Source organism: Nipponia nippon, unplaced genomic scaffold (genome assembly GCF_047370975.1).
Source record: "Nipponia nippon isolate SJK-2023a ecotype South Korea unplaced genomic scaffold, ASM4737097v1 scaffold_12, whole genome shotgun sequence".
NCBI lineage: Eukaryota > Metazoa > Chordata > Aves > Pelecaniformes > Threskiornithidae > Nipponia > Nipponia nippon.
The window spans coordinates 22,484,279-22,509,819 of NW_028262313.1; the positions used below are offsets into that span (position 1 = coordinate 22,484,279).

At 43.9% G+C, this 25,541-nt stretch overlaps 1 protein-coding gene across 2 annotated transcripts; it reads left to right on the forward strand.

Annotated features, from left to right (window-relative positions):
* The first annotated feature begins 6,075 nt into the window (after positions 1–6,075).
* CHMP1B (charged multivesicular body protein 1B) lies at positions 6,076–18,746 on the forward strand. Of its 2 annotated transcripts, XM_087749170.1 has the most exons (9): positions 6,076–6,309; positions 6,651–6,853; positions 9,846–9,943; positions 10,675–10,821; positions 11,509–11,577; positions 11,956–12,063; positions 13,084–13,127; positions 13,987–14,059; positions 15,059–18,746. In XM_087749170.1, exons 1-9 carry the CDS (start codon positions 6,203–6,205, stop codon positions 15,101–15,103), a joined length of 894 nt encoding a protein of 297 aa, XP_087605296.1. In that variant the 5' UTR covers positions 6,076–6,202; the 3' UTR covers positions 15,104–18,746. The 2 variants fall into 2 exon arrangements, with proteins under 2 accessions (XP_087605296.1, XP_009463532.1); XM_009465257.2 differs by lacking the exons at positions 6,076–6,309; positions 6,651–6,853 and adding an exon at positions 7,170–7,300.
* The last annotated feature ends 6,795 nt before the right edge of the window (positions 18,747–25,541 follow it).

The following is a 25,541-nucleotide window of genomic DNA, read 5'->3' on the forward strand; positions in this document are numbered from 1 at the left end:
GAGAGTAGGTAGCTCCGAGTACAAAATGGCTGAGGTTCTAAAATGGACATAGCAAGAATTCAAATACAAAGAGCGGGAGGAAAGCATTCCGAAACAGTGGCTGTGCAGGGTGATGTCAGCCAAATGAGAGGTAAGCAGCCAGTACTAGAAATCTGTGATGCGTCTGAAGTAAGGTAAACCAATTTGTTTAAAATTTTATTGGCTGGAAAAAGCCAACAACTTCATCTTCAGCTTTCAGAAACACAGGATACAGCAAACTCCTCCTCATTTGACAGAGGCAGAAGCTCTGCACCGATAGCTCAGAGATTAGTCAACAGCTTCACTCGTTTCAAAGAGGGGGTCACTCAGATGCCAAATAAGTGACTCAAACGTCAGAATCATCACTAGTCCTTTTTCCCGGAGGAGACAGGCCGGGGGGTCTTAGCACTGAGTTACCATGAAGTGATCTCTCGGTCTGCCCCCAAAATGCAGCTTCTGGCCAGCTGAGCAGTTACTGAAACAGAGCTGAACTGGAAAAGCCCAAAGGCAGCAGAGCTGCACAGCAGAGGTATTTTGTTTCGGTGTGTTATATACCAGGCGTTTATAACACGGTAGAGCTTGCCAAGGGAGGGCCGTTGCCCTTCCACGGCTCTCAGCATTACGGCTTTCCAGGCAGCGGCAGGGAGAGGTCTCGCGAGGAGGGCCCCCGCTGCCTCGCGCGCGGGGCTCTCGGGTCTGGCCGGCGTTGCGTTCCTGGCGTCAGGGATGCTGCTAGAAGAGAGAGGAGGGAAGAAGACGCTGAGTCTTCTCACAGCAGTCTGCAGGGCAAGCTGGCTGTGCCCAGGGAGTAAATTGAATCAAAGTGATAACACAACTGAAAGAGTTTGCACAAGACTGGGCATTTAAGACATGCTTGCCTCTTCCAGTCCCCTCCCCATCTTTTAATCTGGAAAAGCAGCACCACGCTGCTACCCTGCTACGACAAAGAGTTCTGACTGTCTTCCAAGCACCGCGTTTTCACTTGGATCTCCAATTAATTAAAAAAAAAAAAAAAAAGAAAACCTTAGGTGGTTATGAAATCCAGAAGCAGATTCCCAGCCCTGCAGCTTTTGTGCAAACGCCCCGACGGCAGCGGCAGCAATGGAGTTACCCTTGGTGGGCGGCAGTGCAAGGAGGAACAGAAGTTGCCCCATTTTTGCAGAGGGAAAATGCATCCATCAGAGGAGACTGAAACTGGATGGGGTTCCCTCCGCGCGAGGCAGGGAGGAGCGGAGAGGAGGTGGCAGCAAGAACGGGGGGAGGAGTCCTGCTCCCTTCACATCAGCCCCTGCACCTGGGCCTTTAAGGTAGAGGACCAAAATGGTTCAAACTCTGCCTCTTCCACCGGCCATTTCCCGCAGGAATGTCCAGGTGGAACGGAGATCGGAATTATCCCCGCGCTGCACTGTGTGTCTGCAGATTCCCCCAAGCTGCAAGATCAGCATCTTACGGTCTCAGTTCATATAATTTACCCTACAATATTTATTCCCTTCTCCATGAAATAGTAAATTTCAAACGAAAGCATGCAGAGAATATGCAATTTATACAATTTAATGTACTTTCAGTATGTTATTGTAATGAAAATGTTTACAAATATATAAAATACATAAGTCTCATCGCAGTCTTTACTAGCATCTTGGTATGCCTCTACTTCTGCACCCACAGTAGACAAGATATTTAACTCAGGCTGCTGAAGGTCAGTGCTGGGTAATGTGTATCTCCCATATTTCTTCATGGATTTTTAGTCATGCAAATTCAGTGATGTCTGTCAGTAAAAAAAAAAATATAAGCTGTATTTCCCTAGTAAGGCTGCTTGTCTCTTAATCACTGCAACACTGATAGGATCTGATAATAAACAGGTCAATAATCCTTAAAATCTGCTCTGCAGTTTAATCTTCTTAAAAGCAACAGGACTCTGGAGAGAATAAGCCACACCATCTGCAGACAAACTCAAAAATAATAGGTGGATGAAAGAGCGGAGACCACCTACAGCGTTCATTTTTGCAGTTACACGCTGTCCTCTGGCATAACTGTACTTAAACAACGTGGTGCTCGGGGTGAAACCCATCTCCCATTGAGTCAACAGAAATCCTAGTGCTTCTCGTGCTGTATACGGACACGTAGCCGACCAAGTAATCGCAGAGCAACAACATCTACTTTTCTTGTGACACAACCGCAACCACAAGGTTGCCATGGCAACGATTGAGCTTCATCGGCAATATTTCATTTACAATCCTCCGGCCACTTAAAGGGCTTTTTCCAAAAAACGGGATAAATGAGAGTGTGAGTCAAAAAACCCCAGCAGGCTATTTTCTCTAGACATTTCCTATTTTAAAATTAGAAAGCAATGGTTTGCAATTTTTCATAGGTGCTATACCTGGCTAAGCTCGTTCTTCAAGCCGCTCGACGGACCAGCCCTCCGAAATTTGTGATGTTAAATTTCACGTGAACTAACACCCAGCTCTTAAAGAACATCTTCTCTGTCGGCGGTGTCATGGCACTAGCACGGTTTTCGATCTGCCAGGATTTCCCACCTTGATTGTATCTTTCTAAATTTACTCTGGCTCTTCAACAGGGGAAAAACCGATAGAGAGTTTGAGGAGGCAGCTGGCCATGAAGTCAGAAGTAATCGGGCTGATTTCTTGGGGGCATCCACAAAGTCCTCTACTCGCTGCCCTTGTTTTTCCCTCTAACGGCCCTGCAGGACGTCAGACGAAAGGTCTGGAATAGTGTCCAGGTGCCTCTGCTGCTGCGAAGGACGTCAGAGAAGAGGAAGGGCGGCAGTCGGCCTGCGCTGGTCTGTGACAGCGCAGCTTTGCGGGAGGTCTGCGTTCTCCAGAAAATGGGAAAGACGGGGAGGAGCCCATCACCAGCAGGGTATTTCGTCAGCAGGCAAAGGGGAAGCGGGATTTAGGTTGGAACACGGCTCCGTTAGCGCAGGCCCCGAGCAGCGCTGAGGAGGCTGCAGCCCAGCCGGCTCCCTCCTGGGCCAGCCCTGCGAATCTGATTTATGCTTTCCCAGGTCTGACTGAGGTAAAACACTATATGCTCTGACTTCTGAGGAGGTTTTGCTGCTTTGTTCTCCACATTGTTGTGGATAATTAGGGCAGTTTTACTTCTCTTTGACATCACTGCAATGAATCACTTTTTTCGAAGTGGATGATCACTCTAATAGTTCCTATCTAATGTTGCTGTCACCTCCAAACCATGTCCTAATTCATGAGTTCCAGTAATATCACAGAAAAAAAAACGTGGCTCTTCAATGATCTAGTGTCTGTTTCTGACCCTGGAAAACCTTATTCATTTAAGTAACTATTACTCATGGGAATTATTGCGCGACCTTCTAGGAGGCTGATTTCAGTAGGACTGTTGATGCAGGAGCAGCCTGCTCGCAGTTAGTTCTCTATTAAATATGTTAAATCACTGCTACGTCTCTCCGCAGATTGGGTTTGAAAGCCACAGACAATAACTCTTGCTTCTGTGAAGTAGCGATATTGAGAATTGCCTACGAACGTGGATCAGATCCAGAAAATCTGGACCATAATTGCGTCTTTTCCCATCTCCTGGAAAGGCGCTTTGCACAGGCCTCTCCCGTTACAGCCACGGAGCGGTGCAGCCACCGCACGGCTGTCACCCGTAGGTATTTCAGAGCTCTTACAGGCAGGATTCAGCAATCTTTATCGTTATGAATGGCGATTCCCGAGACACAAGCTGCAATAATTACTGTTACTAGCTTTGCTCAAAAGTGTCTTCTGCCACACTTCACAGTTCATTTGCTATAAGTACCCCTACATCATTACCGTATCTACAAGCTATTCCTATATGAATTTCGCGCAGCGGGGGTAAACGAGGAAGCCGTCGGCTCCGATATATCACTTCATTGGCAGGGTTTTGCCGGAGATGCTTCAGCAGAACACAATATTAAAAATGGAGCAAGCGAGCTGCCTCCCGCGGTGCCGCTGCGCCCGTGCCCTGCCTGCGGGGCCATCGATCCTGCGCTGCCCGGCCAGCGCTCCCACCCTCACGTAAGAAGATAGGTCAGGGACGTCCTCGGGCCTCCCTGAGCCAATCCCAACCTTCGTGTTCTGGCCCCAGCTCCAGGAATGAAAGGTCTTCACTTACAAATGTTTTTACACGGAGTTTTCAGAAGTAACAAAATGAAGAAAGTGATTTATTCCTGCTGTCTTCCCATGGCAAGCAACCGCTAAATAATGCTCAGAGCCATATCTAAGAAATCCTATTCACTATATCAGGAATTTAAAAGACACACAGATTGATATTAATAAATAAATACAGACTTGAATTATCATAAAGCAGGATTAAATTTCCTGTTCCAATACCTTTTCTGAACGCCCTGTTTATGAAGAATGCAGATACCCGTGTTTAGGACTGAGAGATAAGTTCATTCTCATGAAGAAAAAAATGCGATCTCATGTTTGAAAGCTTAGCTGGCTATGAAGTAATAAATCGGCATTTTTCCCAAAGCATTCTGGTTATCTGCAGAAAGCCTCCCCGGACAGAAGTAGTGAAGATCAACCTTCTTAGCATCGTCCAGTTTTCACCGCTTCTAACAGCTTCCAACTACCAGCCCTAAGACGTTAAAAGACTATACTCAGTTTGGGAGAAAAATCAGAATCTTAGTGTCTATTTGTGTAACAAACGGATGACTTCGCATTAACAAGGACTATCTGTACACTATAAAGAGTTTTATACATTCCATTTGCAAAATGCGGTCGCTTCCCTATTCGGAAGGCTAATGGCACGCAGAGCGAATCGGTCAATAAACCAGCAAGAAGGTTCTTCGGGTTTTAGCAGGATTAATCTAGTTAGGTTAGCCAGGAAGATCTGTTAAAGAAAAAAAGCCCTAGCCTGATAGTTTATTTCATCTAAATTAAATGATGAATGAAACCTGAAATCCTCCATGGAAGACCAGGTCTTGAAGAGAAAACCATCTTGGCCTGAGTCTCTCTGCAAGCTGCGCTCGCCTAAAATACGGTGCACTTAACTCCGAGAACCCTTGTTACATCTACCCGGTAGCAAGCAAAGTCTGACCATGAAAAAGGTCGGGTGTGAACTTCAGGAGCAGAACACGCTCGGTACGAATAACAATACTTTTAGCTCTTCGATGGAGTGGCTGTCCGTTCTGAATTAAGTGAAGTGTTATCAGAAATCAAGCTTATGACACTTCTCGGACGCGGGATGTCAAGACTGTATCACTTTCAATCACCAGAGAGCTGATTTTTCCGCATTCGCCACTGCCAGAGGAGATGGGAGTCAAAGAGCAGTGACGGGAACTGGGAATGAGAGCGAAAGGATTATTAACTCCCCCAGTGTCCGTCAGGGACAGGGACAGACATGGAGATTTACTTCTTGGTTAGCTGAACGTTAATAAATGATTGACTCAGGAGTTCTTTTGGTATCATAAAAGATTAGAGTCCAGCTCCTCGGTTGCTGTAAATGGCGGACGTGCTGTTTGGAACGCCAGGAGGTGAGACTCTCGTCCTATTTATCTAAAGAAATAAAAGGCCATGAAAAAAAAATTACATCGTAAAACATACAATCTGTATTTTGTATCTAACTAGGATGTACAACTTTTTACTAAAAGTAGTGATTTTACTTCATCCTGTTAAAAACAGTTATTTAATTAAAAGCTGGAAGCAATCAGAAATACATTCTCTTAAAGTGATTTGAAGGGTGGAAAAAGCCTTTCAGCTGACAACATGCTTCTGAACTTTATTTTTGGAAGCTCTGTTCCTATGGTCATTTTCTATCTCGCCGTAAATTCAAAGGCAGAAGATTGTATTTTTTCACTCTTTTCCAGGTGTCGAACAGTTTATTAGATATGATGAACGCTGCTGTCATTTTGTTCTTTCTTTTTTGGAGAGGAGGGGTTTGGGTGGGGATCTTTGTTTTAGAAGATGTCTGTGCATCAAGTTATGCTGTTGTTAAGATAAAACACAATAAATGAGAGCCCTCCTTAGTTCTTTCAAAATTAATGGGTCAGAGTCTCAATCTTTTAATCATTAGACATCATGGCACTTAGGTTAACAACTTCTGTCTGGAAGATCAGACCAAAACCTGCATCTCAAGATATCAGAGTGACTCAGCAAGGTGACTCAAGAAAGTAATTTAACTTGCTGGAGGAGCTACCGCTTCTTGGAGCAGACGGTCACGAGCTTGCAAAATGCCATCTCCAGCAATTCGGCAGCGAACACAAGGCGCGTTGGATCTTTGTGTCCCAGCTGACCCCAGGGGAAACGTTGCAGGCTTCGCGGGGTATTTTCCACTTAGGTAGACTGAAATACATGGGAAAAACAGCAGAATCTTGGAAGTTTTTGATAAATATGATAAAAATAGAGTTTGGTATCAAATGCTTGCACTAAAGGCAATATACATATATATAGGCAACTTATATAAAGGTCATCCTTAGTGCCCTGGAGAAGATTAAGGTCTCTGTTCTTCAGAATATTAACCTTGTCCTGTGAACGCCTGTGCTAACTGCAAGTCAGTGAACGTTCTTCTGGCACCTCCAGCGGGTGTTAAATCCGTACCCTTCTTCAGGTTCTCTCTCTTTTTCTCACGGTATTAAAATTCTGCGACTTAGTCCGGTTCTATTCCGTTCGGCCGCAAAGGAAAGACCAGAGACTGCTCTGTCGCCGAACGCCGCAGGCGGGACGTACGCGGGGAATTCAGCGGAGGGACGCAACGTCTATAGAAATATTGCCTGGGATTTATAGCTCATTTAATTGGCTTCATGGAATAACGCTCTGCTCCCTTCGAGAAGTAATTCCACTGGTTTCCTTTGCTATTGGAGGACGAGAAAGGGCAGCAACAGGTAAATCTGACGTTACGAGTTTTCAGTGTTTCCTCAGTGCATCAGAATTTTCTGTTATTTGCTTGTCAAGTTTAAAACTTCTTATCACTGAAAAAGCATTACGGTATTTTAATATTGTGTTGGAAATGAAACGTCACACCGTATCCTCCGAGGGGATAACCTTAACAACAGAACAGCATTTTTTAATGAAAGCACAAATAAACGATCGGCGAGGCCGAGCCGCCCTGAGGGGACGAGCGACCCCGCGCGCGCCCCCGCCCCGCCCCGCCCCGCCCCGCCCCGCCGCGGCTGCGCGTAGCGGGGCGGGGCAGCCGGAAGCCGGAAGTCGCCACAGCGCCGAGGCAGGGGCGAGCGCCGGCCGCAGCCCCGCTCCCCGCCGCTCCCCTCTCCTCCGCCGGGCCGGCCGGAGCGCCGCCGAGCCGCCCGCCGCCATGTCCAACATGGAGAGTATCCTCGGGGCAAAGGTCTCGTCGCTGTTGGCGGGGCTGGGGGCTGGCGGCCCTTACGGGGTGGGCGCCGCGGCCTGGGCTGGGCCGGGGGGAGGCCCTGGCTCGGTGCGGGCCGGGCCGAGCTGAGGGCCGGCGCTCCGGGGGCGGCGTGCGAGGCCTCTCCGCCTGGGGAGGAGCCCCAGGGACGCGGTGGGAAGGGGGAAGCGGGTCCCTGCCCTCATCTCGGTGGTCGCTGGGGGAGCGGGGCGGCCCCGTGGGGGACAGGGGCCTCGCCTCAGGGGGCCTCCTGCGGGAGGAGGAGGGTTTGTGGTGTGTGTGTGGCACTGGCAGGAGCCCTGCTTCCTAGATGTGGGTCTTGCCCGCCGTGCGTGGGTGGAGAAGGGAAGGGGAGGTTCAGTTTCTCTTTCCAAGGCGAAATCAGCCAGCCTCGGCTGGGGCCGAGGAGGGGGACGGCGGTGTCCCCTCTCCCAGGGCTGCAGGGCGCGGTGGGGCAGCCCCTCTCTGGGGCAGAAAATGCAATTTGAAGTGTAGAGTAGCGCACGTTGCACACCAGGGGTGTCTGACATGCTATACATCCAGCGCTGCGTATAGGCTGGAATGCTGTCAACTTGCCAGCTGTGCCCCCAAACAGGGACCGCTGTCAGCTGGACAAACCCGGCTGCCTTTCCTGCTGTTGAAAAGAAGCTACGCGCAGGGAAAACCCTTATGGACAAATTTAAACTTTCTTGCTGTATAAAACTATTGTAAAGCACAGGGGCAAAAAGAGCCTTAAAGATTACAGAGGTCTCGGTGTGGTTGCAGTGTGCTGGGCATTGGCAGTTGTTGCGGTGGGGGCTGACTGGGAGTGCTGGAGCAGGTGACCCTGAGTCACGGTTAATGGTGGAAGTTCGGTTTCACTTGGGTTATGGCACAGCGAGAAAGACGTTTCAAGGGAGGAGCCAGTATGTGCTCGTCATGGGGTGGAAGAGCTGTGGAGGTGGCAGGGTGAGCTCTTTTTATGTCGAAGGTAAATGCCGCAAGTGAGTAACTGAGGAATTTATTTTCAAAATAAACTGCCCTGAAATGCTGTTTCAGTGTAATTGGTGTAAATAGGTGATGTCATGTTTTACCTGGTTGTTCTGGTCTCTGACCTGACGTGTACTTGAGTGAACAACCTAAAGGTATTTCCCTGTTTGGTGAATTACCGAGTCTGTGGCTCAGTGCACTACACTCATTGCTGCTGAAAGGGATGGTGACCTAGGTTTTAAACCAAAGAAATAGAAACACAAGCAGCAATTTTAGTGTTACTGGTAGCCACCCTAACAGATAGCCTAGATGCGTAGGCACAGCTGTTACCTTTTGTAGCCCGCTTGTGGTGTTTATAGGATAGGATAACAAATATATCAATAAATTCCTGATGTCTTCAGGTTGCTCTCAGAGCTCTAAGATGCATGGCTGGACTTGAAAGGAAAAAAAAAAACAGTTCTGGAATAATTTATATACTTGAAATATTAAAGAAACCTCAAGTACCTCATAGCGTTCAGCTTTATGTGCTTCCACTTAACTGTTAAGCGACTTAGTACTTGCTGCATCTTCCTCTTGGGATATCAAAAGGTGGCGTGAAGGAAGCCTATAAAGCTTTGTACTTCCATTTTGTTTGAGAAAGACTGATACTGTTTGGAAGCTTTCATCAACGGTATTTTAAGAGTATGGGGGTTTTAATTGTTATTTTTACAGCACGTAGTTTATTTTCTGTCAGTAACAGTTTAATGCAGTCATTCTAAGTCACTATGAAGGCTTGTTCTACTGTATTCTTAGAGCTTTCAGCTTAAACAGGACTTAAACTTTCTGAAAAGAAAAGTTTCTCTTGCTGACTTAAGGATTCTTTCCCCAAAAGTCAGACGACAGAGCTGTCGGGGATCCCGGAATCGCTCACGTGACCCAGGGCTGGGAGGCTGCTCTGTGAAGGAGCTGCATGAGCCATTTAAACCCGAGATCGTGCTGTGGCTTGAAAGGGCAGCTCTGCCGCCTGCTTTGTTCCTGGGCTTGGTCAGCCAAGCCGGTTTGCTGCTACGCTCTTCATTTGTCTGTTGTTCCGCAGTGGCTTTTTGTTTTGTTTTTTTTTTTTTTTCAGATGGGGAGATTCCAGGCAGGCCAGTAAGCCGCACTTCCATTTCACTGAGAGTCTAGGCCTCTGGGTGTGTGAGTGAAAGTAGCTGGCAGAGTAAGACTCTCAGTTCTTCTTGGGGGAGGTTTCGTTTGTTGTATTGATCAGTCTGAAGTAGGTTTGATGTTAAATGGAGCCAGTTTGGGGTCTGAACTTACTTTTTATGGCCTTACATTTTAGAACCCAGATGACAAGTGGCATTATACTTGTAAAGCAGCTTGGTGGGTCTCCTTATTGTGTGAATTTGAAGGGCTTACTTAAATAACATTTTCCAAGTTTTAATGTCGCTAATGGGGAAACACAGTATACGCCGGGTTTGGTAGCGCTTCAAAGAGGAGAGCAAAATACTGCAGTGAAAGGATTGATCCTGTTCTTGAACCCTTAACTTGCGCTGCAGAACACCTGTTTAATTTGAAGTTTGCTGCAAAGGAACTCAATAGGAACTCAAAAAAATGCGACAAAGAAGAAAAGGCTGAGAAAGCTAAAATCAAGAAGGTAAGCAGTGGGTCTGAAACAAGCTCTTTAGATCTGTTGTTTACGTATTATAGCAGGAAAATATCTGGTGTTTTTACCATTTTCCTGGTATGCATGCTCATAATATTGTGATAGATGCTTGTGATTTAAAATATATGACTATAAATCTTCCCATACTTATTAATAAATGTGAGGATACATTCTTGTGTATCCTCTTGTTCAGCTTGTGGCATTTGCTTCCTGAGAAAATTGTCTTGTATGTGTTTTATTAGAGACTGTTGTTCTCAAAGTTAAAAATGTTTAATCTTAATGTTTGTCGTCTTGTATTAAAACGGGCTTATGGAGAGGAACTTTAAAATAGTTTTTGAGTCCTTGAAGTAGTAAAGAGAGGGACTAAATTTATTTGACTATACTTTTGTCCATGAAATACAACCATACCAACTGTATCTGTGTTCGGGTCTTGATACAGAAAATGTTTTTAGGAATGAGAAAATTATGTTTCTGTAGCTCTGTAAAACCTTCTACTTGAAGCGTGTGCTAGATAGCTTCGTTGGAAAGAAGTTAGGGGTTCACATCTTGAAAAACTTTGAGAAATACTGGGGGAGGAGGGAGGGTTTCATTTTTCTCTTTTAATAGAAAAGATATTGTGACGTATTGATGCTTATTTCAAAAACGAAATAGGCTATTCAGAAATCAGGTTTACAAGAGCAGGGAAGGTTAAAATGCCTTTTCTTTCCTTTTTTTTTCAACAGGCAATTCAGAAGGGTAACATGGAAGTCGCGCGAATACATGCGGAAAATGCAATCCGCCAGAAGAATCAAGCCATCAATTTCTTGCGCATGAGTGCCAGGGTCGATGCTGTAGCAGCAAGAGTTCAGACTGCAGTGACAATGGGCAAGGTAAGTCTGTTTTCACAAATGTGTTGCAAGGACGAGACCTCTGATCTTCTTAGAAGCGGCTTAATTCTATCTGTAATGAGCGGAAAAGTTTCAGTTTTGGTTTCAAATGTAGCCAATAGTATATCAGGTACTGGAATCCCCCTGGCAGCTGCTCCTTAGAAATAGATTGCTATCTGCTATGTTTTGTAGCTGGTGGTAACTTCTGTTATCTGTTACTGTTCGTGCTCCTAAGGATGCAGTCTGTTTTGCTGGTTACACTGTTCAGATTATTTTGCAAAGATGTTGCTCCGCTTCCACATACATAAAGTCATGATGTAGGACTTGTGATTCCAGAAACGTTTTTTAGCTCTACTGTACTGCTCTTCAGCCAGAGAGTTTATTCTGCCATGTGATCTGTATACCAAATATATCCCTTAACGTTTGGCAGGTCTCAAGACCCACAAAAGTTAATGCCATCTACAACTCATTTTTTAGTGAATTTCAGCTCAGAATGCATATTTCAAGTGGTTAAGTTAACTTATAGAATTTGAAATGGTGGGAGCTATAAAAAACAGTGGCGTTCTAGATGGCAGTAGTGTGTGCCCTGCTGTTTGATACTGTAGAAACTCTGTGGACAGAGGTAAGAGAGCTTGTTGAGACACTGCTCATTTTTCTTTCTTTGTAATAATTCCCTTTACCTCACTTCAGGTAACGAAGTCGATGGCAGGAGTAGTTAAGTCTATGGATGCCACGCTGAAGAGCATGAACTTGGAAAAGGTAAATAGGTACTTACTTTTCTTGGAGGTGCACATCAAAAGCAGAAGGGGCAATGGGCACGTGTTTTAAAAAGGGAAATTCCAGTCAAGACAAGAGGTTTTGCAGTGAGGTTGAGAGATCCTGGAACAGGTTGCCCAGTGTGGTTGTGAAGTCCTCATAAATGGACATGATCAGAACTTGGCTGGACAGGGCCCTGACCGACCTGCTTGAACTGCTGTGTTAGATCAACTTCAGAGGTGCTGCTGGGAGGGGGACAGGCTTCTGATCTCCAGAAGCTGCTTGCAGCCTTCTATTGTAGTGTGATTCTATATTTGCCAGTTCAGATATATTTCTCTCCTGGTATCTGCAGGCCATTGATTTGATTCATGTTTTTAATAGATATCTGCACTAATGGATAAATTTGAGCATCAGTTTGAAACACTAGATGTTCAGACACAACAGATGGAAGACACAATGAGCAACACTACTACGCTAACAACGCCACAAGTAAGAATAGTAAATTTTTTTTTTTTTAAAAAAGGTGATCTTAAATTATGTGTCTAAACTGTGTGGAAATGTCCGATTCTCTTTTGTCTGCCGACTTTGAGACATAACAGCAACTGTTTTCACTTCTGCGTTGTTCTTCTTTGTGATGAAGAGACGATTTCAAATTACAGTCACAAATACAGAGGATCGCATATATGTATGTTAGTCTATTTCATGGTTATGTAGCGGGCTTTATTTCATATTATATCTTAAACTTTAACCCTCCTACTGAATAAGCAGCATTTTGATGAGTTCTTAATGAACTTCTGAACCAGAAGACACTGCAGCATTAAGTATCAAAGCAGAGTATGCTGTGAGAAAATCAATAGTTCTAACTCACTGATACTAACAAAATGACATTAGTCACCACCAAATTAGTAGTACTATGTGCAATGGAAAGGTTGTTAATGACCTGCTTTCAATTTATGGACACGTGTTTACTAAAATAAATCCTTAAACAGTGCTTGACATAGTTAAGAATACCTAGCACCTATCGCCTTGTGCTGTTCCATAAGGAGCTAAATGTGCTATTCCAACAGAAGCTTTCTCAGAGAAAGTTAGTTACTGGAGATAGTGCTTTGTAAATAAAATAAATAAACCTAAACCCAAATCCAGTAAACCAAATCTGTTGGAGACGGGCTTTTCTCCATGTTGTGCAAAGCAGTATTTTAATAGCTAATAATCAACACTTGAAATATTCAAGTGTATGTTTGGGGTTTTTTTTTTACAGATAAGTTTAATTCTTTAGAAGTATTATTTCAGAAGCTGGAGTTCAATTAATGGGATTTTAACAGGCCGAGCACCTCTACTCATTACTTTTGAGTTCGTGCAGGGCCCTCTGGTGGTTAAGCACAAAAATGTTCTGTGAAAGACACGTTTAAATCGGTTTTGTTAAAATAGTTTCTCTTCTCTCAAGATTTAACGGAAGAGCTTGTCGTAAACTACAATATGCAGCAATCAATTTTGTTTTCTTTACCCTAGAACCAAGTGGATATGCTTCTACAGGAGATGGCAGATGAAGCAGGGTAGGTAAAATTTTGAGTGACTATTTCTTGAATAACTCTTGGTTCCAACAACCCTTCCTGGTTAACTTGAAGGTCAGAGACCCGTGTTTTATATGTGTCTGTCTCTTGGAAGCAGAGAAGAATTACTAATTTCCTTTCACCTCTGGGCATCATTCTCGTAATAGTTGAGCTGCCACTATTTCATTCTGTTTTCACGCAAAGCTACTGTGAATGTCACGATGCGGGGTGCTTGTTCAAAAGCCTAAAATCATATGTCACTTGTCATGTCAGGATAGCGTTTTATTATTTACTTGGATTGGCTTTAGCATTAGCAATCCTTGCCATGTTTCTCCACGCTTTTCGTCTTTTTTCCCTTCCTTACCACATTAAATCTTCCTGTAGTTCTGCTCTCACAAGCTAGACATTGCAAAACGGGTCATTGTGACATATTTAAGCCTTTGGGGTATACTGAAATATTTCAGGGAATTTTACTTGCCTTCTTGGTGACGCGTAAGTTGGAAGTGTTGCTGTGTTGCCTTGAGGATAAATACTTTTGACAAATTTTTTTAGTAAAACTCTTCTTTTATGAGTGAACTTTTTGTCATTCATACGTATGCCATGTCTGATGTACCTCTGTTAAACAGAAATCCTGCTCAGTCCTGATGAAGCAGAATTTATTTAGCTATGGTTAGTTGTAATATATGACTTCGTAATGAGTCAGACTTGCTGATCAAGTTGTCTAATTGGCTGGAGTAGAGCGTTCGTGGGATGCTGGTGGCCTCGTGCTATCTCAGTATTGCTCTGCTTGTCAGTTATTGTGCTGCTTCCTTTAGCCATGTATGCCTGACTTGGGTTTTCTTGTTTTGATTTCTCCTATTAGTCTTGATCTGAACATGGAACTACCTCAAGGACAGACAGGTTCTGTTGGTACAAGCGTTGCCTCAGCAGAACAGGTAAACGTTAGATTCAATTGAAATCAATGTTTCCTAGAGAAATGCGGTATAAGAATTAATGCTTCACACGGTCAAAACAGGCTTGCTAAATTGTAATTAGAGTTTAGCTGTCCAAAAGAAATAGTGTGTAGTTAAAACAATCTTGCGATCAAAATAATTCTAACAATACATTTGTCTGCTTAGTAAATCCGGAAAGTTTAGATGTTTCAGATTTATTTTTGCATAGTTATTTCATAGAGTTCCAAGCAGTTGGCTCTCCTACCTACTCCAAATTTAATGAATCCAGCCATCTCCCATAGCATACATGAAGCCTTTGGGTTTTCCCCTTTAATGTGTGAAAGGTCTCATGGGACGAGTGCAGACAATTCCATATTTGCTCTAGATGGATAGCTTAGAATTTCTTGTGCACGGGCAGATCCTGAAGTCAAGCTTGCACAGATCTTTTGGTGAGTTGCTTTTCCCATTCTAGGGGAATGTATTTGAGGGAATGGAAAGAGAACAATTGATCTCTGTCATCCCATCCTTGTGGAGGTTTTAGGGAGCCTCATCTTAACTGAACCATGTTTGGGAAGCCCCAAGTATTCCACATTCTTTGAAAAGTTCAGTTTCACCTTGTCCCAGGCCCTCTGAAAGAAATAGACCTACTGCCATCTCGCTGCAGCAGTTCCGTTGGATACCAGCCTTGGTCAGTCAAGGCTGCAGTTCTGCAAGAGCTGATTTGCACTTGCAAAGATGATACATAAGAAAAAACCAAAGCAAACCAACCCTGTCTCTACTTGCTGTGTTCTGAAACTCCTTCCTAGGTGTCCACTGCTGGAGATGAGATAGCTGTATGGACCTCTGGTCTGACCTGGTACAGCCATTCTTGGGGTCTTAAATCTTGTTAAGACTTGGGCATGAGATAATTTCATATCATCTGGACATGAGGTTGCAGAACTTTGCAAAAATTAATTTTCATATAACTGATAGCTGGTTTCTTTGTGTTTTACAATTCTGCAGGATGAGCTGTCACAGAGACTGGCCCGCCTACGTGATCAAGTTTAACTTAAACAAAGCTGCGGTTCTTTGTACATGCTTTCAAAATACCCTTTCTGTAACTAACCCTTCCCTACACTAGAAAGGCGTATACAGTATGGCTTAGGTGTTTGAATATTTGTAATATAGGGTACTTCACTCCTAGCTTGCTGCTCTTTCTAAATACATTAAGTAACCCAAAAATATCAGCTCTCTAATGTCCTTTTCTGTACATTTTGAAGTTGATATATTTTTCGCAAGCTTTTTTCACAGAATCAAGTTGATATTCTAAGTCAGCTAGTAATGTTGGTACATTCTAGCTAAAAGAAAAGCAGAGTGTCATTGATATATATTTTAAATTATGAAATGATTTTTTTAAATTATGAGAACTGTTTATGGTTGGAGAACTGATGTATTCAGTTCAGATGACTGTTGTAGATAACTTTCTTACACAGCCACACTCCTGGAACACGCGAAGATGGACAGCGTGGACTTCATGGAAAATACGCTTGTTAAAACAAATAAGTGGACTTCAGTCAGGGTTTTCTAGCCTTTTAAAGATTGGGTAGCTGTGCTGAAATTAGTTGTTCAGTTAAAAAATGAGTCACTAAAAGCTGTTTTCATATAATTGGGAACTTGTACAGTGTCATCACTTTAGTACAGGAGGAATAAAATATGTTTTTCACCTCTTTGTAAGTTCTGTTGAATGTTGCAGCTTGCTTGTTGTTTAATGTCACGTGCTGTAGCTTCTCCATTTTGCTTTCTTCTCAGTATCCTGGGGTGCAGCCCGTTATGCCACTCGCCTCTATTTCTACCAACGTAACATCTAGTTCCTGTTGACAGGGAACTCATGCTACCTGTTTTTTTTTAGGTTCAGGCTGAGAAAGCCTTGTCTGAAGTAAGTGAAGCCTGCTTTTCTCCATTCCTTCTTACCCTGTCTTTGCTTTTCATCTCGTCACTTTTTTTATACGTAAGGGCAAGTCTTGTGATCGGATTCAGTGTTCTTCCGTTTATGAAAAGTACAGAAGTGCTCTTCCTCAGGTTCAGATCTTCACAGTCAAGGTCCCAACCCTGCCGTCTCTAACCGGGGCACCCTTTAGATCAGCTTCTCCTCCTCTGCCCCTCGCAACCGGGGCGTAGCAGATGAGTAGAAGGGGCCAGCTCAGGCGGAGGGACGGGCTGCTGGAGGCGTACGTCAGTTGTGCTGGATTAAGAACAGCTGCTTTATTTTGTAAGGCGTAACACTGCTCCCTGCAGATAAAACAACGTGATGTGTAATACTGCAGTCGTATGGAGAAGCTAGTTTGTTTTAGTGATCCCTTTACCCCCTTTATGTTTCTGCACAGTAAGAGAGAATCTACTGGCTGCCTTCGGCAGCTTCAAACTCTGGCTGCAGTTGTGAAGTAAAGAAATGGTTGTAGAAATTTGTAGCTGAGACGACTCGTGATGTGTTGTGGTAAACAGTGGTGTTAAAATTCTCTTTCTGACTTTTTGGGCCTGCGTTTGTGTTTTATCTTTGCAGGGGTGAGGGAAGGCATGAAGGACTAGACTTCGAATTAGTTCTTAATTCGCTGGTGTTCAGGATCACGTGGGTTTTCCAGTGTTGGGGAAATATTTAAGACAAAAAACACTTCGCTTTTTCAGTCAAGCAGGATTTTTTCAGTGAAAACACAAAAAAATTATGAAACGTTTCAGAGCAGTGTCAAACTATATTTTGAATGTGTTATTCAGATCACTTTGAAGGTTTAGCAGGATGTTACATACTGAAGTATTCAAGGCTACTGTAAAAATAAGATATGGAAAATAAGAGAGACAAAACAACCTAAAATGTTGTGGACTCGTGTATCTCGCGCTGGCAGCCTAAACTGAAATGATTTGTTTAAAATGTGGTCTTTTGTTTACATTTATTTTCGATGCAGTTTTCTTTTAAACATCTGGAATGTTCCTCCCGTAAATAGGAGAAATTGGAAGATGTTTAAAAACTAAGTGCTCGCATCTGTAGTCTTGGTAAAATCCTTTCACATTATTAATAAAACATCTTAGGAAAGGGACTATATACTACATTTTTTTTTCCCTAGCTCCTTCTGAACAATATAACAAAAACATAATGGTAAATCTATGCAACCAGGTTACCCACAACTGTGGTGACTGCTCGTGTGTGTGCCTTTGCCTTGCTGAACTGACTTTATTTTTTTGATATTTGGTTACTTCACATATCTCATGGTAGGACTGGAAACTTAGTGTTGTGTAATAAACCCACATCTGAGTTTACTTTGTGGTTGCTGCTTGATGGAGCTGTACCATGAACTACTGAAGTTTTCAGTGTTGGATAGTAGACAACTTCAGCTAGCTTGTCTGGCTTATTTTAAGGTTGGAGATTATGCTGCTTTTAGACTGTTCCTGGCCATTCTTAAACTATTTGAGGGGGCAGACGGCAATTCTGAGATCCCGTGGGTTTGATTTTCTGAGTCTGTTGCCGTGCCGTGAGCCTCGGGGCTTTGGAGGAATTTAAAAATAAAGGGAGATGAGACTGATTAGATTGCTGCAAGGTAAATGTTAAATAAGCTTATCTTACTGGCTATACACAGCCTGTTTCATAGTTTTGGTCTTATCCCAGGCTTGCTAACTCCAGCACCAGAATAGATTTCCAGTATCGCTTTTTTAAAGGGCTTAACAAGTAAGCACAAAGCTTGACTGACATAATTAATGTTACCTCTGCGGGACTATGATGCAGAGGTGGGCAGGCTTAGCTGACTTGGGGACGAAATACGTGTCTGAAACGCTGAATTTTTGCCCTGCTGACTCCACTCCGAGAGTTGCTGCGGGTTTCGACGGGGCCAGGATTTTGTAGCGGTTACTTCTGTGTATAGAACTCCTGCCCTCTCCTGGGCAAAGTGATTTCTCTTTAGAAGCACTTGTGTATCAGAGCGGGCATTCAGAAAGTTTTAACAGTTACATTTGGAATGTATATATTTTTCTCAAGTCTTTTGGAAATGCTTAAAACTGAAAGTTACTCTTAGAGCAATATTTGCGTTTCGTATCCTTCCTCCATTCAGGCTCTCCTCAAAACACTTGCTCTTTTCTGAACAGCTCTGGCTCCTCGTCCCTGCCTTGCTAGTGTTTTCTTGTAAGTTGACTGTATTTGTTTGTAGAAGTTCATTTCATGTTAAATAAATCGTATGTGCTTTTATGTACCTTATTACCAGACACTATTTCAATATTTATGCTTCTGAGCAGACACATCTCAAGTGAAACACTGCTTGAAATGTTGCAAAATGGGTTTGGTCAACATTTTTTTTCCCTTGGTTACTAGAACTGCTAGTGTATAGTAGCAGTAGTCTTCATTCCTTTGAATTCCAAAACTGAAAGCCATGAAGAGCTTCAGGCGAAAGGAGAGGGAAGGAAAGGAGGAACAAGAACTTTAACTTTCTTGATTGCAATGAGATAAAAGGATAAAGTTGCCTTTGTGGAGATCCTCAGAGCCAAAAAATAGTGAGATTTTGTTAAATATAATCAGCAACTGTGTACAGAAATAAATTCTGAAGCTGGTGACATGTATAGAAAAGAGAATAACTTTTGTAGCTCTGGTAGAGTTCATTTTGGAAACTGCTTTACTTGTATGGGACAATTTGTAAATGTAACTGCAAGTGGTAAATAAAATTGTACAGACAAATTCTTTCCCATGTGTTCCTAGGCTATGTGGCTGTTTGCTGGCAGGGCTCAGTACCTGGGTAATCAAACAGACGTCATCATGGCATCGGTATTTTCCTGTGAGAAGATAATCAGAAAATTAAATCTCTATGGAGACAAAATAAGAAGAAAGTAAAGCGGGTACTATTAAGAAAGACTTGGGACAACAGTTTAGGGAGTAATGAAGTATAACAACATAAAATATAACCTATTTAAAATGTTATGATTTTTTTTTCTAAATATTTAGTCTGGTATGGAGCGTATCCCTCGTGCTTAACCGTCTAAGAGGGTTTTCTGTCCTTAGCGTATCTAACAGGGGGTCGTGTGGAAAACTGGCAAGAGGCAGTGTGGGTTTGAGTTTGTCCTCCCCAGAGCTAAAATCCTTCCCTTTTTATTTTCCCCTTCCCTTGTTGTTTGGGAACCAGCAGAGGGAGCCTCAAGCTTTGTTTTTGCATAGGTCCTACATAAATTATTAATTTTTTTGACTTCTTAAAACAAAGGACTACCAGAGTCATCACTAGCTGGCTTAAGGATGTGCCCGTACCGGGGCTTTGATCCGTGCCAAAGAGCTGCTCTCTTGCACAAAATGCAACCTGGAAACGCGTTGCCCAGGGCCACCAGCTAACCCGGGCCACCACCTAACCAGCCGCCCTAAATGCGCTTCCAAACGCTTCCATGCTGTCTTTAGGCATTAATTTGAGACTTGGAGATCTGCCGTAAGGAGCGCGATAGTGAATAACTTTGTGCTTAAAACTGGTTGTAAACGGTTTCATTTGTAGTTAAGTCCTCTCGGGTTTCTTTAGCTGTTGCGTCGTTCTTTTTGTTTGTCCTGTGATGATAATTCTGTTTTGTACAGAAGGAAACACACGCTGCGTGCTGATGAAAAATGTACTTTAAGAGAAAATTTCATTTTCTTATTAGAGGTGTTGCCCGCACTGAGATTTGATTTGATGAAGTATTTACTTTGGTTCCAGGCTTCTCTCTGTCCGTGTAGTGCATTGCGTTTTTTGGCTTTAGCATTAGCATTCCTCTGCTGCAAAGGCCTGGTTCGAACTAGCGGCAGCACGCTGCTCAGTGCTCTCTTTTTTGTCAAACAATATTTTTTCAATGAAAGCCCCAGACGGGTCAGTGGCCTTACTTGTATCGGAAGCAGCTCTCTTCATTACCATTCAAATAAAGGAAAAGACCGAGGCGAGCAATCTGTAACTAATTTCAAATGCCAATTGAGCCTTTTTAACTTGGAAGATGAGGCAGTGAGTGAGTCTTGCAGGCTTTCGCTTGACCTTTGCTACTCTTTATTAAGAAAGTCAGGCTGAATCAGCTGTGATACCCAGTTCAAGATAGAAAATCAATGGGCCGTAGGATCCCAGCTCTTTCCAGTTCTTCGGGAAGCTTTTCAGTGTCTTCCAACGGCGCCGGTTGCCGTGAGGAGCAGCTGGAACCAGACCATCTCCCAGCAGACAGGCTGCTTCCAAGCTCTTATCTAGACAAGGGTGATTGCAGAGGACAAAAGTACTGAGGTATCACACGTTTCTGATCTCCAAGATGGTTCACTGTCGCGATGACCTGTGCACATGGCTGAGGATATTCTAAACTTGTTAACTCCGAGTGAAACAATCCTTTTGCAAAAGTATAAAGCAATAAATGTTACGTACCAACAAATATATGTATCTGACAAGATAATAATCAGCTTAATATAACTTCCCTGCTATCTGATTCATAATTCTTTCCTACAACCAATTTCTGTCAAAGTGAGCTGTCAGGGATAGCAAAACATTTCAAAACTTCACTTAAAGACACTCAATATATGTATTTTGTTAACTCTTGCTTTTTTCAAAGATTAATTTAATGTAATCCTGCAGTCTCTATACAGGAAATTTCACTTTGTTCATATCGCAGGCAGGACTTTGTTTCTCTTGCTGCAAAATGGGTTAACATTGGCACTGTTAAGCTCTGTTTCTGTTGCTGGTGATTTTTCAGGTCCAGGTACCCGTAAGAAGCCCCAACGTTTGACTTGAAATGTGTAGGAGAAGCAGGCAGTCCCCTTCAGAGCGTTGTAAATTAGTTCCAGTCTCCAAGAGACTGCTGTAACTAATTGATATGACCTGGAAGTGGATAAAGTCCATAACAGATCAACTTTTCCTCCAGTAATTTGACAAATAGAACTTTTTTTTTTTTAAAGTCCCGTGTAGGCTACATAGCCCATTTGTTCTTTTGTGATGCACGTCGTTTCCGCATTGAAGTGGTAATGATTTTCCAGATTTCTGCTGATTTGTATAGCAGGTGCCTTAATTTATTAATGCCAGAAGAAGGGAGAGATTCAACAGCAACAACAAAAAAAAGATTCCTGGCAGCAGCCGTATATCAAAGTCGTTGCTTATCCAGTTACGTTGCTATAAGTATTTGACCATCGCTTAAAAACTTGATATCTCTATACAAAATGTATACTTCCAACAACCTCTTCTGCAGAGGTAATTCTATTTGTAAAGATAGCAGAAGTATCAATGCACGTTAGTGGTAATTATTACGTTTAATAATGGCACTGCTTTTCATCCAAATATTTAAAAAAAACACTGTACGGTAAAGATTAATGCTTAACAAACCCCCGTTTGTCTTGTGTATGGTGTGTTTAAGGTGGCAAATATAGAATATCCTGGTTCTCTTTCAAATGTGATGCTTTTGTTGAAGTTTTACAGCTTCAATTAGGCTGTGGTTAGAGTATTAAATAGACCAGGTATTCCCAAGCTCTTCGTAAAGGTTTATGGTGATGTTTGGGAAATCTGGATGTTTTCTCAGGATACTGTTTACCAAACCCCACAAGTATTCCTCCTCCTGCTTATAAAAGCCGTGCAGGAAGACCAGTGGCTTGCGGAGTCGCTGGATCTCGTTTATTTTCTGTAACCACATGGAAATCAGAAAATCTCGGTGTTACTCTTGCAGAGTAAGTTGATGAAATGGGACCTGTGCAATGGTAGCTATTAGAAACTCGACGTTTCAGTGCCTAGTTAATTTTGTAAGAATAATTTTAGGCAGTCACTGTAAGTAAATACATGCTGCTTTCTGTACGGGCAGTGATCCCAGGAGTTTCTTTGTGCACCTCTGCTCCCAGCCCCTTCCAAGCCTGCATCCCTCCCATCCCTGAGACGGACAAGTCTGTCGGGCTCCGCAGTAGTCTCACCGTGAATATAAACTCGCCAGCAGTGACTCAAGAGAGCCCAGCCTCCTATTTATTTGTGCTCCAGTGGGATGTGAACCTTGGTCTTCAAGGGTGAAAGGTTGAGGGATGTGTGTCTTGTTTACCTGTGCTTTTCAGATAATGTTTTCCTTTAATCTATTAAGCAGACGCACCGTTTTGTCCCATGGCGTACAATGGGATCACTAACGATGCGCTTAATTACTACCAAACCACGTAGGAGTGACCAAGAAGAGTCAAAGCCCGGGTTTCAGCCTGGAGGAATTCAGCCAGGCTTCCCCCACCTCCCATGTTTAATAGAAACATCTTTCCCCGAGGGCGCTGCGATGTCTGCCTGATTTATCCACAGCTTGTCATGGGATAAAGTCATATTGGATGGCTTTCCTATGAACTTTGATGGCTAAGGGGAAACTAGGTAGTCACAGGTAGGAATGAGGAGATCCCAAACGATCAATGGATTTGAAAATCCAAATAGGATTCTTTTGAAAGTTATTTTTAAATAACTTTTTTTTTTTTTTTTTAAAAACCCCAAACCCTATAGATGCGCAGAGCTAATTCAACCATTGCAGCCACTGCTGCCTTTCGACAATTTGGAGGCTTTTTTCTTACTGAAGCTGTTGCATTTAGACATTTGCATGTCATTGCATACTGAAGAAGGCGTTTGGACTTAATTTTTGGCACTGCTGCAAAACCGTTGTATACATTAATCAGCCAAGGTATACGGCTCGGTCCCATGCTGCGCCGGGGCTGGTTCACAGACACAATAGGATGGAGAAGATACAGCAACACAGCTGCTAAACATATTTACCATCAAATAGTTAGTCACACTTCTGGAGTTTTAATTGAATTACCTTTGACAGTGAACAGCAAACCTGGTGGGTGATCTCCTAAATTTAACTGATGAATGGGCTCCCTAAAATCAATTAGCATCTAGGGCTGCGAGCATGAACACATCCTGCCGCTCTGCGGGGACCGGCGCGGGACCAGAATGACAGCAGCAAATGTGAGACAAAGTGAAAGCATGCATCTCCTGCCGCTGCTGACCTCTGCTACCCACATGAAAGAAAAACAGGAGTCTAACAGGAGCTGAAAGAATCTGACAGTAAATCATTTAAACTCTGTTTTGCAGAACTGATATAGGGTGCTTCTAAACTGCTTGATTAATGCTGGGCAGTATATTAAAAGCAAGACGCGGCGGAGCAAGAAGGCTACTGCCAAGTACCAGCTCTGCATCGATGCACCAAGCTGTAAGAAATACCAGCTGGTTGCTTTATTATTTTTCAGATGTTCAAGGTAGTGGGTAGCCGAGAGGAATTAACTGTCCTCTGTTCTTTTGCTACAGCGATAGGGTCCTGTTTGTAGCCGCAGAGAAGCCCTCAGTCTTTGGGATGGCTCTTTGTTATCTGAATAGTCAACCAATGGCAAAATGCAGGCTGGAGGTTCCTCTGACCTTTGCCTCGTCGCAACCCGACTCCGTGCACCGTTCAGCCGGAGCATGTAATGAGGTACAGATGCGACAGATAGGATAATCAAATACACACAGATATTTGAGGGACTTTCAGGTTGTGGCAAACTGATGAAGGCGGAAAACTCGTGATTGGGGCTGCTGTCTTTGGGTTTGGGGGTGGGTGGAAAGAGGGGAGGAAGGGGAGCAAGCAGCGCGTTAGCCTGCCTTTCCTTCACCCTGTTTTGCCAAGCGACCAGATAAGCGCTTCCTCAGGGGTAAATCTGTGCAAAGGCTTGATTTATTTCATTTGAATATTGACTTAAGTGAAGACTCGGTTTGGACTATACCACATGTGAATTGTATTTTATTTTACTGCTGACATGAAAAGAAAATGCGTCGAGTTCAACGACGCCCATACTGAAACCTGTCCAACAGCCCTTGCAGGCACCGGTACGGGAGACTGGGAGTCAAAACCCCGCTTTCCCCAGGGGTTCCTCCCCGTATCCCCCTTCCCAGGCCGCTGCCCTGGGTACCACCTTACGGGATGTTCTGAAGTTGATGTAGGACGCGGCGGGGCTTTGCTTTCCTTGCCTTTGTAAGCGGATAGCATGGAGACCATTTTTTTTTTAATTATTTTTAAGCAAAGTGGTATTAAATAGTACTTTTAAAGGAAAAAAATTCTGAAGGGAGCTCTGCTGAAGGGCTCTGCGGTGAGCGTGGCTCTCAGACCCACCAGGCCGTGCTGGTGGAGGTGACTTGGTGCAGTTGTTGCAGGTAAATAGGAGCGCTCAGCTGGGGCCGTGTCCTCAGCCAAATCTTATCTGCTCACCCCACTTTTCCCACGGGATCTGGGAACCTGTCTAGCGTCGTTAGCTTTTTGCAGTTCAAGTTATCCCTTCCCTCAAGGTAGATGTCACCTTGCAGCACCAACACGTTGTTTGGGAAAGGAGAAAGCTAGCAGGTCTCACTTGATACTTACCAAGAGAGACCGTGGCCATGCCATCAGGAGGACGCAGTTCTGGCTGGAGGTCGTCTTGGGCAGTCCCTGCATGTCAGGAATACATCTCACCCAATACTGCAATTCCCAGCAGCCTCAGCCTGCTCTTAAATCAGCTCCTAACAGGCAAAAACTCATCTAAATCCACAGAGTTGTGCAGCATGAAGGTGCAGTGCCATTGCCACTGTGAGTGAACGTGGGCATGGCCACCACGCTGACCTCGTACAGAGAAATGATGCCCAGCAGAGATGCTGGAGTGGGAAATGATCTCTCCTCACCTTGCACAGAGGCTCCTAATCTCGTGGGAGACATTCGACTGCCGTATCCCACAGCTATGGGTGCCTCCTGCGTCTCCACAGCTGAGCTGAAGATCTCTTGTGAGACCTGGCACATCTTGCATCTCATGTAGTGCTGGGAGGAGAGCGTGGTGTCCGGGCCAGAGCTGGAAAATCCGGGAGGAGACGGAGTGAGCACCATCGCGCTGCTCGGGTGCAAGTCCTGCAGAAAGGCTGGGCTGACTCCAAGCGTTTCATGACTGCTTTGCAAATGTGACTCTCTCTTTCCTGTAAAGCACTGAAAAAAAGAGGGTGAGATCCAACACCTGACACTCTGCTCTGAAGTTCTATATAAATTACCTTGTGCATGACACAAATAGACTTGTTAATTTAATTAATTTATAAACGAGTGGTTGCTGCCTATGCAGACCTGCCCAGAAACTCTTGCGCTGTGTCTGCGGCGCTTTCTCTTCTCCTTGCTTTCCTCCTTTCGGAGCCGCCCCGAGGTTTCCCTCTGGAGCCCGGCTGCCGGGTCGGCTCCCGCGCAGCCCCGGGCAGCGCCGCGCTGACAGCCCGGCTGCAGAGTTCGACTTCAAACGCACCGTTTTGTGGCCCGTCCAAGTGTTTGGCTTCAGACGAATACATGGGAACACGGCTCCGAACACCCGGATCAATCCCCTCAATCAGATTTCATGCATTTTCAAATGGTATCCGTCTCGATTTGGAAAACAAAAAGCACGGAAAAGACAACAGCTAAAAACCTTCCCAGTGCACAAAGTGAGAAATGTGGCTTTAATTTAGACAACTAATCGCTTCCAGCTGAACCAGCCATTAAAAACAGTTGAAGAATTACAATGTAAATAGAT

Bases quoted from the DNA above. Each gene is read 5' to 3' on its own strand.
- CHMP1B (XM_087749170.1), top strand. From the start codon at position 6,203: ATGCCATCTCCAGCAATTCGGCAGCGAACACAAGGCGCGTTGGATCTT. The intron at 10,822-11,508 runs GTAAGTCTGTTT...ACCTCACTTCAG, and splicing joins CTGCAGTGACAATGGGCAAG to GTAACGAAGTCGATGGCAGG. The intron at 12,064-13,083 runs GTAAGAATAGTA...TCTTTACCCTAG, and splicing joins CTACGCTAACAACGCCACAA to AACCAAGTGGATATGCTTCT.